Genomic DNA, 12485 nt, shown 5'->3' with positions numbered 1-12485 from the left:
GGTTAACCATTGTCCCAGTGTGTGCTACAAGCTAAAAACCTTGGAAAAATGAGCCTATGAACCAAACCCCTATTGACATGGACATCACCTGCATACATAAATTTCTGACTACTTCTAGGATCTGTCAGTCCCCTTGGACATGATCATTGATACCCATTAAATCAACGTTGTTGGCAGGGTGGCCAACTTCCAACTCAATAGGACATATAAGCAGGATGTAACCAGTTTTATCGTGCCCATTTTTAAATATTTTTTCTTATTTTTAATTTACACAGGATGTATCCAGTTTCATCTTTGCTATTTTTTAAATTTAATCTAGGATTTCATCCTTACTATTTTTTCTTTTGGCCATTTCACCCAAACTATTTTTTACTCGTCCATTTGAACCGTGATTTAAAAATATTTGGACAAATTACCTATTTTCCGTTTAAATAAATATCAGAGTGCTCTGCGCAAGTTACATAATTTATTCCTGAGCGTGGGCCCTCCCTCTTTGTCCATCCGGGATAGACACGCATCGCACTCAAACCACACTACGGTGGGGGTGTCAAATAAAAGCTCGTGTTATAATAGCTTCTCTCAGCTTGACCTGTTTGATAATCATGCAACTTGTTTCATCCTACCCATTTAAACAGTATCAAAAGCTAGACGTCTCTTAACGTGAAATGAAGGATCAGGTATATGTTAGCAAAAAATAATTATCTTACCAATTCAAAGATGTGATACCTTATTTTTAGAACCCCAATGATCTACCCAAACCAAGCGAAGGATTAGTTTGAAGCAGAACCCAAATTTGTGAAGGAATTCAGGCCAGGTAATTGGTTAATACGGTAATTGAAACATTGCCCTGATGTTTAAAAGTATACCGAAATTAGAAACTGCTCAATCTGTAGTCATGTTTGTGAGGAATGAAAGAGATAAGTTTTAGAAGTCATTTACAGAGACATAGTGTGTGAAAATAAAGTGGACAAATTGGTTGTCAGCCGGATTCGAACCTTAACTTACACCATTAAGAGTGGGATTCCAGGTCTGACATATGCAAGATAGACTTTGAAAAGGCTTTCAATCATGTTTCTTGGGATTTTGTCGACGAAGTGCTAGTCAAAATGGGTTTCGGCTCAACATGGAGAAATTGGATTCAAGGCTGCATTACTTACATTCCTGTCTCTGTCCTTGTCAATGGGTCTGCTCACACTCAATTCTCAACGGGTAAAGGCCTTCGTCAAGGAGATCCCATCTCTCCTTTTCTTTTTCTCATCATCTCTGAAGTTCTAAACAACATGTTCCAGACTGCTCTAACGCAAGGGTGGATTGGTGGTTTTGAATTGAAGCCTAACGGAATTAAGGTGGGTCATCTGCAATTCGCAGATGACATCTTGGTTTTCTTAGATGATTCAAGAGATCAGGTCAATAATCTAAGGATATTATTACTTCTCTTCGAACTAGCTTCTGTCCTTAGAATCAATTTTTTCAAGACAAGTATGTTTGGGATCGCGGGTGTGAAAGACATTGAAAGCCTAGCTGTGATGATGGGTTGTAAGTCTGACAATTTTCCCTCTACCTACCTCGGGCTCCCTTTCGGAGATAAGGCTTTGAACTCCATTAAATGGGACTCTATCATTGAGAATGCCAGAACAGACTTTGCTCATGGAAAAGAACATCTCTCTCTAAGGCAGGTAAGCTCACCCTCATTAAGAGTGTCTTAGCTAGTATTCCCATCTATATGTTCTCTTTATTTTCTGCTCTAATCAAGGTTATAAAATCCATTGAGAAAGTGATTAGAGACTTTTTATGGGACGCAAGTGAAGACCAAAAAAGTCACCATTTGGTTGGTTGGGAAAAAGTCTGTATCCCCATAAAGAGTGGAGGCTTGGGAATCAGATCCTTGATACACATGAACAAAGCTCTCCTCACCAAATGGTGGTGGAGGTTTAACACTGAGAAAGAACCCTTTTGGAGGAAAGGCATTGCGTGTAAATATGGATAATGTGATGGTGATAAAGAAACGAATGCCCCTAATAAATCCCAAGGAGTTAGTCTCTGGAAGGGTATCTATAAGCTGTTGGAATTCTTTAAGGAAAATTCTAAAATGGAAGTGGGAGATGGCCCCTCTGTTCTCTTTTGGGAAGACCAGTGGAGAGGTGAGTCTTCTTTTTCTATGTCCTTACCTTATATATATATATTGCTTCGTCGTCAAAGCATCAGACTCTTTGCCAAGTTGTTGAATTCAATAGTGGTAGAGGTTCTTGGTACTTGGGTCTTGAGAGAAGACTAATTGAAGCTCAAATCGAGGAAGTTTGTAATCTGACAACCGTTTTAGAACCTGTGTTGTTGTCTTCGGAGCTTGATCAGTTGAAGTGGTGTATCGATAAATCAGGAAAATTTTCTGTGAAGTCCAATTACGCAAAGCTCGCTAAGGAACACGAGCTTCCGTCATTAAATCTTAGCATATGGTCCCTCATCGTGTGGGTTTTTTCCTTTGGATTGTGTATCATAAGAGTCTAGATACTATGGATCTCCTTTATACAAGAGGGAAGCTAATCGTCAACGGTTGTCTTCTTTGCTGCAAATCAGGCGAGTCTGTCCCTCACCTTCTTTTCCATTGTAAGTTCGCTTCGCAAGTTTAGCTATACTTCAGGAATGATACTGGTGCTTTTTGGCCAACGCCTAATTGCACTAATGAAATCATTAAAAGTTGCAAATTCAGACTGGTACATCCCATAGGAAAGAAACTATGTCACTTGATCCCAGTAGCAATATGCTGGAGCATTTGGAAGTCGAGGAACACCGTAGTTTACAGACGCTTCAATCACCTTTGATTCAGTTATCAAAAAATGTCAAGATGCAAGTGTACTCTTGGTGCGCCAATTCTGTAGAACTCAAAGGGTTTTCTCTAGATTATACTCTTGCCGACTGAGACTCTTTCTTTATAACTTAGTGTTCGCTGGTCCTTTTTCTCTTGGATTATTTTGGTTGTTCTTTTTCTTCCGGCTCTTTTTGAGCTTCGAGTTATTGGGTTTGTAAGCTCTTTTGAGTCTTTGTTTTCTTACCTCTGGTAGGCCTTCTATAAAATCTTTACCTTTGCAGATCGGAAAAAAAATGTTTTGAGTATTACCTTTTACACCTTTCTGTTTAGTTTTATAACTTTTATAACCATAGGTTGTATTGGTACTAAAAAAAAAAAAAAACTTCAGCAAAAGATAGTCGTCACCAAAAATGGGTCTTTCGATAGGGGGATAGCTTATACTTTTTTTCACCTAATATTGACCCGGAGTTAAATAGGCTAGACTAAGGTCAGCTTTCCCACTAGTTAAAGTGGCTTTCCCCCTATCAAAAATCTTTCTTTAGTCGTCTTTGGAAGCCTATAGATATCCCAATCTAGGTTGAATTATCACTTGAATAGTTGTATATTGTGTTTGTGTGGCAGTGTGGGTGCTTATTTTATCACAAAATAAGAATAGTATATCCTATCTAAATTTTAGGAGGCTAAAAAGATGGGGTTTTGGAATTCCATGTAAAACTTGGAAGTTGGAATACCTTAATCCGGTTTGACGGTTACTTTTCCTAACTTTGACAAATGATATAAATCAAACGAGTTGTTGCATCTATTGAATGATTAAAATTCAAACAACATAAACATTTTGCATTCCGAACAAACACAACAAGTAATCAAGCTTGGTTATAGGAACCATCAATACATAAAACATCAAAAGTTTGATTATCATCATCAGCAAACGATGTGTAGTTGCAGGAAATCCTACAACCACACCCCAATGTATCTAAACAATCACTCAAGTAATCATAATGAATTCTTTATTAACTTTCAAGGATTATAATTGGATACAATGGATAACAATGACTTTACTTGCTCTCCAAACAAACTTTCTCTCTCCTAGTTTCTTTTATAACACACACTGAAAGATCTTTCTTCCATGTGATGACCTCTTTCCTTTATATAGGATTCCTCATAGTGGATGACAACTAAGAGATCCACTATTTTCGGAATCATTGTGTGAAACGTTCGCTCATTTACACTCACTCATTCTCGCATAGCTTATACTTCGCATAGAATATCACACTTTACTCGTGACTTCACTGACATCATCCAATACGTCACTTCAACTTTGCCATGTGCGATAGTCCACGCTTACATCAGATAATCCTTACTTCGCATACTTATTGATATGTGTGATATTCCACTCCTACATTTTGCTTAAATTGTGGATTGAGCGATATGAGAAATTTCCATCCTATAATATTGCATGTATGTATCTTTTCGTATTCTATCTTGCTGACATTCTTCCGGAATTCCAGTTTTCCTTAATTACGCGTGTCGATCCTTCTCCTTTTTACCGGCTCAAACCGTTTATAACTGATCGACTCTCCACCTATTTATTGACTTCTTTTAAGAAGAATAAACTTTTCTTTTCTTCTTAACTTAAATTTCTCTTTCTTCCACTGTTTGCTTCATTCATGCTGCTGCTGTTCTTCTGCTACTGTTGCCATGGATAAAAATGCAAAGTTTGTTTTCCTCTTTCAAGATTTATCCTTTTATTCTGGATTGTAACTGTTATCTTTTCAATTAATCCAATTCCCATACTATTCCAGGAAAAATTCTTCTTTAAGCGCCCTCAGGGTAACCGTTCAAAACCCTAATTCTTCTTCAAATGATACAAATAAAGAATTTCATAAGAGGAAAGCTTCGCACAACAACGAAGTAAGAAATATCCAATTTTAACTAAAGAATATTGTTGCCTCTATTTCTTATCTACTTTGTTTTCGCAGGTTTCTGATTGTGAGATGGGTGGGGGAAGAAACAAAAGGATAAGAAAGTTCGCAAGCCCACATCAATGAATTCAAATATTTCTATTCTTGATTTTGACGTCGCAGACGTCACCCCTTTAGCAACAATTCAAACTTGTGATACAAATGCCTCTATCACCCCAATTCAAATTTCTGATGCAAATATTTCTATCACCTTTGAAGAAATTTTTCCTGGTGAAAAGGAAACTGTTGTTGATCAAGAGATGAAAGATACCCCTATTATTGCCTCTGCGAATTCACCGGGTGCGAATCATACTTCTTCTTCATTCATCCATACTGATCGTCAACCAAATTTTTCTAACGTATCTTTCCCTACATATTTTATTATTCCTTCTCCTCCTATATCCATCCCTTTTTCTTCATCTTCTTCTCTTTTATTAAATTCCCTTTCTATTAGCAAAAAAATCTTTGGATAGTGTGAATTTTTCTTCCCAAACTCTGTCCGACATCATCAACTCTGCTCAATCCTCTACTGATGACCCTTGTAAACTTCGCATTTGCTCTGCTTTAAGTAAACTTCTGTGCGAATTTCCCTCTAATAGAGCTACAAGAGATGAGATCCATTCTCAAATTGATCCAAGCTTACATACTGCTCTAGATGTCTTGGTAAGTCCCTTTTTTCATGTTTTGGCTCAACTTTAGTATCTTAACCTCTTATCCTTATCTTCTTTCTTCTTTAGGATTCTCATCGTCGAATGATTCTTGTCGAAGGGCGTTTTGAATCTAGCTTCTCTCAATTGGAACTTTCGCAACAAAATGCTTCCTTGGAGAATGAAGTCAATAGGTTGAAAGTGGAGCTTCAAGAGGTCCAGAAATTGAGGGGAGAACTTCAAGTTGCAAATATTGAGGCTGAAAACCTTCGCAACCGAAATCAAGAACTTAGGTGTGACTTTTTCTCCTTTGCTTATTGTACCCTATGATATATTTCTTCGCTTACCAACATTCCTTAAATTTCTTCATGCATTTATTAAGATTTAAACCAGAGGCGAGTTTTGGAAAGATATACTTTTCAATATCATGCTGAGGATACTCAAGCGAATAACGAGAAGTTGCAGACTCAGTTAAACCAGCTAAATAATCAACATTCATATTCACTTGATCAGATTAATAATCTAACTCATGAAAATAACCATCTCATCCAAGAAATTGAAGTATTAAATAGTCAAATATCCCATTTTTATAAATTGTCACGTAATGCCGATCTAATGTATGAAACATTGTCAGAATAAAATCATACCCTTTCTAGGGAGAAGCATTCTTTCTTAAGCAAAGAAGCAATGTTTCGCACCAATATTCAATTCTTCAGAAAATAAACGAAGATCAAGCGCCAGCTCTTCGTTCACTTGAAGTACATCATGAGACATCGCTTAATCAATTAAAGTCCCAGAACGAAAAAATCATTCAAAGTAAAATAAATTTGACTGTGAAGAAGAATCAGCTTCAAGAACAATACAATCAATTAAAGCAATCTCATGATGTTCTTAAGAAAAAGAATAAGTCTCTGTCTGCTGATGAAAAGAAAATTCGCTCCCGTATTAATGGTTCAGTTGGTGATGATTTTGATAATGCTATGGAAAGTATGAAGAATAACACCCTTCTCCTTTCTAAATTCTGCGAAGGTAGTCAGCTAGAGTTGACTGCCTTGTTACTGTTTAACTATTTCTTTGAGTTTCATTAGTGCGAACTTTATTTCCAATTTTAATAGTTTATTTTTCTTCACAGATTCTGAAAAGTCACATCAATCTACTATTGCTCAGTTGAGATCTCATTTATCCAAAGTTCGCAAAGTGCATTTGAACCTGGAATTATCTCATGCGAACCTTGAACTTTCTCTTTCTGCTTCTCGAGACAGAGCGCGAAGAAGACTCGCACATCAACATTTTTTTAGAGATCAATGCTAGAAACCTTGAAATGGGAGCTATTCGCAAAGCTCATGCTAGTGCTCAATTTGTATTTAATGGAATTCTTCTGAGAAACTCTCTTCCTGCAGTAAATATTCCTCCTCTTAATGTAGGCGAAGATGAAGAGTACCATGAACCGGATATTGATTATGAATTTGTGAGCGATGATGAAAAGGATCAATAGGATGAAGAGGATCAAACTGAGAAGGACAAGTCTGTTGATAAGACTAAAGCCGAAATTGAGAATCCTGGATCCAATACTGATGCTGAAAATTCTTTGGTCGAACAAGATGTTTAATTTTCTTTTTATCCAGTATTTCCCTTCTCTATTTTGATACACTTTGAACTTGTTTGTTACAAGGAAGATAATATTTTATTATTTCAGTTCCTATACTTGCCTCTTATTATATTTCTTTTATAAAACAAGTGTGCGATCTGATGAATTTTGAATTTCCTACAAAACAATCATTAATTTCTATATATATATTCTTTCCCATGATGTCTTATCTTGTCTTCTTATGTAAAGGTCTTATCTTGCCTTATTTCTGTGCGATGATATCGCAGGCGGTCTTTACATTGTAGTGTATCGACCCATTAATCTCATCTTATCTTTTTCTTGTATTATTTCCTCTTCAGGTTTTATCACATAAATATGATAAGTATTAATACTCCCTTGAGTAAAAAGTCTTATGACATTTACGTCTTTTGACACAATTCAGCTCCCTAATGGAGGGTGTCGTCCTTATCTTCCCCTTGATTGCACCTTCAAGGAAGATTATCTCTATCAGTTTAAGGTTATGTCTCTTCCCATACAGTTAATTCAACAACCAGTTGATTTCGCAGTCTCACATCCCACTACCGATGAGGTTTATGGTTGCGAGACCGCACCCTAAGTGGGGTATCTTCGGACCGAGTGCATCATAGTCAGGACTTGTCAAGAGTGGCAAGGTACGTTCCAGACGCCCCGTGCACCCTTGACTCAACCGTGTACCTCGGCGCCCTGATCGAGTTTCTACACTCCTTAGGAGAGACTTTATCACCTTAATCTCTCAATCTAAGATTATTATCTTAGACTGAAAATTTAAGGCACCTCCCTCGGATGGGCATTTTCGTTTGTTCTCACCCCAAATCTCCATGACTTAAGTTTCCAGGGTCGGTATAGCTTTCCCTTGAATCATGCTTTCTAGGTTTTCCGACTATGACGTGCGATAGGTCTTACTTTTTTTCCTCTTGCATGTATGCGAATTAGGTTGCACGCCACATTCGAATTCCTAGTCTATCTGATTAAAATCATTTCTGGTGCCTTTTATTAAGGTCTTATTTTGAGATCTTACTTTTGCCTTTTTCTTAAAAAAGAATTTCTTAAATATGTGTGAACTCTTCAAACTTGTTTATTGAATCCTCTTTTCAAAGATGAGGATTCATATGCTTAACTTGTGCGATGAAATTCACAATATCCTATGGATAGTATTTCTTCAAATATTGTTTATTCCAAGGGCGATCCAATCTTCGACCCATATCTCGCCCTTCTGGATCCATTAACTCATAATCTCCATTTCCAACTATCCTTTTTATTATATAGGGTCCATCCTATTTCTTTTCCAACATCCCATCTCCCCCTCTCTGATAAAATGGGATTTCTCGCAACACCAATTCTCCTGGTTGAAATTCTCTTATCTTAACACGTTTATTGTATTCTCGATCTAGTCTTTGTTGATAATTTTCCATATGTTGCAAAGTGACTTCTCTTGCTTCTTCTAAGTCATCAAGTTTTGTTAGAATTAGAGTTGTACTTAGATTCTTCTCCCAAGCATCTTTCTTTGTTGTTGGAATGATAACTTCTGTTGGTAATACTTCCTCTACCCCATATGTTAAACAAAAAGGTGACATTCCTGTTGCTTCTCTCCTTGTTGTCTTGTAAGCCCATACTACATTATGTACTTGTTCGCACCATCCTTTGTTGTGCCCTTCTAATTTCTTCTTCAAGTTGTCTGCGATCATTTTATTTGTTGCTTCTACTTGTCCATTACTTTGTGGATATAAAGGAGTAGATTTTCCTCTTTGAATTTTGAATGCATTAAGTAACATTTCTATATTCTCACCCTCGAATTGATTTCCATTATCAGATACCAACTGTGCAGGAATACCAAATCTGCATATAATATTTTCAAAGATGAATGTGAATATGTCCTTATCACGAATATGCTGAACTGCTTTCACTTCTGCCCTTTTTGTAAAATAGTCTGTTGCGACAATTAAATATCTCTTTTGTCCCGTTCCTGGTATAAATGGTCCAACAATGTCGATCCCCCATTTTCCAAAGGACCACGCATTTGTTGATGATTTAGCATCGCTCCAGGTGCATGTATCTTTTTTCCATGACGTTGACATTCTTCACATCTTCTTGAGAATTGTTTCGCATCCTCATGCATGTATGGACAATAATAGCCTTGTATCTTTGCTCTGTATGCGAGTGACCTTCCTCCGCTATGATTACCAGCATATCCGTAATGTAATGCCTTTAAAATTTCTATTCATTCTTTTCGTGTAAGACATCTGAGCGAAGGTCCAAGGAATGATCTTCTATAAAGAATGCCCTCCCTCAATTCATAATTCGTCGCACGACTTCTTAATTTGGGTGCCTCTAACCCTTTTCTTGGTACTTCTCCCTTCTCTAGATATAAATGGATTTCAGTTCTCCAATCTTTGTCTTCCCTCACAGTTTCTTCTTCTATATTTTCTATTGTCATCACATCTGTTTGTGTTGTTTCTCTTTTCTCTATGGATGGTAAAAAGAGTGCTTCTATTTTTATGTCCCTTGCAACTGGGTCTATTAACATGGAGGGTATGAAGGCCAATGCATCTGCGAGTCTATTGTCCTTTCTGCCTATGTGTCTCCAACTTATTTTTGGAATTCGCGCTGCTAAATCCATAACGAACTGTTTGTATTTTTGTAAAGATGGTTCATTTGTACTATATGTACCTTCTACTTGGAGAATTACAAGCTGTGAATCACTAGTTATTCGTGCATCTTCTATCTTCATCTCAATTGCTAGATTTAGTGCATGTACAACTGCCTCATACTCAGTCTCATTATTTGTGGATGCGAACTCCAATATGAATGAATAAGCCATTCGCGCTCCTGTTGGTGAAATGAATACAATACCAATACCATTCCCTTCTCCACTGGATGACCCATCCACCAATATTTCCCATCTATTTGAATTCCGATCGGTTAATAAGTCTTTAGGATTCCCGTGGTCTTCATCCACATCCATCATCTCTTCTACATATTCATCTTCTTCCAACGGAAACTCTGCGATAACTTGAGACTTTGGTGAAGATAAAATCTCATAACCAATTTCATAATTTCTTAATTGTGCGTTCCACCTTTGAACTCTCCCTGATCTTTTTGAATTCTTCATTGTTGGTTCAATTGGTACCTTTGTTAATACCTTAATCTTATGAGCTTGAAAGTAAATGCGAAGCTTGAATGATGCATATACCAATGCAAGAATTAGCTTTTTAATCTTTGAATAATTTTTCTCTGCTGAGTTATTTGTTTTACTTATGTAATATATTGGTTTTTCTATCCCTTCATTCGAGCGTGATAATATTGCACTTAACGCATGCAATGTTGATGCTAAATAGAGTAGCAATTCTTCTCCCGGCTTGGCCTTTTGCATAATGGATAAATTTACCAAATAATTTTTTATGCTCTGTAATGCTTTATCACATTCTTCCGTCCACTCAAATTTGGTCCCCTTCTTTAATATGTTAAAAAAGTGTTTACACTTATCCGAGGATCGTGAGATAAACCTTCCCAACGAGGTTATCAGTCCATTTAGCGTTTGAACATCTTTCACTGTTGCAGGTGGAGGCATATCTCTAACTGCTTGTACTTTTTCTGGATCAACTTCTATTCCCTTCTTGGACACTATGTAACCCAAGAATTTCCCTGATGATACACCGAAGACGCATTTTTCTGGATTCACCTTGATATTGAATTTTCGCATCTGCTCAAAGATTTCTCGCAAATCATCAACATGATCCTTCGCCTCTTTAATCTTAATTGACATGTCATCGACATAGACTTCTAATGTTTTATGTATCCATTTTTCAAATACTTTTTCTACCATTCTTCGATATGTCGCACCCGCATTCTTCAATCCAAATGGCATTTTCGTATAACAGTATAAACCTCTTTGTGCGAAGAAAGCAGTATGTTCTTGATCTTCTTCATATAAAGGAATTTTATTATAACCTTTATATCCATCCAACATTGGTACTCTATCATTTCCTGATGCCATTCTACCATTTGAGGGATATATGGTAAAGGAAAACTATCTTTCGGACATACTTTATTTAAATCAATGAAATCTATGCATATCTGTATCCCATTATTCTTTTTTGGTACTACCACCATATTTTCTATCCATTCTGGATATTTTGCTTCCCTTATAATCCCTGCATCCAGCATCTTTTGCAACTCTGCCTCTATTTGTGGATGATAATCAATCGCGATATTCCTTATTCTTTGCTTAAATGGTTTTACATTCTTTTTAATGTTCAATTTATGACATGTGATAGACGGATCTATCCCTGGCATTTCCTCCATACTCCATGCGAAGATATCAACATATTCTCGCAAGATATTTACCGTTTTTTTTCTTCTTCTTTATCCATTTTAATTCCTATTTTTAACATTTTCGGTTCTTCTTAGGATCCAACATTTATTTCTTTCGTTGGTTTCACTGCGGTAAAATTTTCTTTCGGTTCTCCCATTGGTGTTGGTTCCTTAATCTTCTTAATTTGTTCACGTTCTTTCGCTGGTTCTTCACCTGGTATTCATTTTCCTTGTTTCGCTCTGATCATGTATATCCGAAACTCATCCTCCTTTTTTAGTTCTTTTGCTCTTCTCCAATGATCTTTTCGCTTCTTTGCTCTCCCTTCATAATTTCTTACATCTATCTGATTGCAAATCTTCGCACTCTTTCCATCTCCTTTGATTTCACCTATACCACTTGGGATTGGGAATCTAATGCATTGATATAGTGTAGATGGTACAACTTTTTATCGCGTGCACCCATGGTCTTCCCAAAAACATGTCATATGGTGATTCTATATCAATCACACATAGTGTTATCTTTGTTACTACTTCTCCCAGTAATATTCGCATCTCAATTTCTCCTTTTGGTTTTGTGATTGCTTTATTGAATCCATGAACATTGTAAGTTGGATGTGTCATCTCTGCATCCTCATATCCCATTGCTTTGAATGTGCGATAAAATAAGACATCAACTCCACTTCTTGTATCTATCAGTGTTCTATCAACCGCCCATATTTCTGAGTTCTTCTTCATTACAATGTTTTCTCCTCGTTCATCTGTGACTGTAATTACCAACGGATCTCTTCCCTTTAATTTTCTTTCGGAATTTCTTCTGCTGCAAATGTAATCTTCACTTTTTCCCATTCTTTTAATGAAGATTCTCTTTCCATCGTTTCCACTTTCCTTCCTTCATAATTTCGCTTGTGAATTCTACCTGTTATTCTTTCTTGAAAATTTGCATCAGAGATTGATGCTTTAGTTATAGAATGACATTATATATCTCTACCTCTTCCATGTATTGTTACGATTCTTGCTTTCTCCATAGATTCTTTATTATTCTTCTATACTTTCCCCAAAAGCTTCAGATCTATCTTTTGAAGGTTTTGTAACTTGTTAACAGGATTTATCACCCAAAGTTGTTTCTAGCGCCA

The 12485-nt window shown here is 36.6% G+C and overlaps 1 protein-coding gene across 1 annotated transcript; it reads right to left on the bottom strand.

Annotated features, from left to right (window-relative positions):
* Window positions 1–9259: 9259 nt before the first annotated feature.
* On the bottom strand, window positions 9260–10906 carry LOC113328356. The gene is made up of 2 exons (XM_026575470.1): window positions 10545–10906; window positions 9260–9941 (listed from the first exon to the last, which is right to left on the bottom strand). The coding sequence occupies exons 1-2, from the start codon at window positions 10904–10906 to the stop codon at window positions 9260–9262; spliced, it is 1044 nt and encodes a 347-aa protein (XP_026431255.1).
* Between the last annotated feature and the right edge of the window lie 1579 nt (window positions 10907–12485).

The sequence above is a fragment of the Papaver somniferum genome, unplaced genomic scaffold (assembly GCF_003573695.1).
Source record: "Papaver somniferum cultivar HN1 unplaced genomic scaffold, ASM357369v1 unplaced-scaffold_107, whole genome shotgun sequence".
NCBI lineage: Eukaryota > Viridiplantae > Streptophyta > Magnoliopsida > Ranunculales > Papaveraceae > Papaver > Papaver somniferum.
This window is presented reverse-complemented; position numbering and strand designations above follow the sequence as displayed.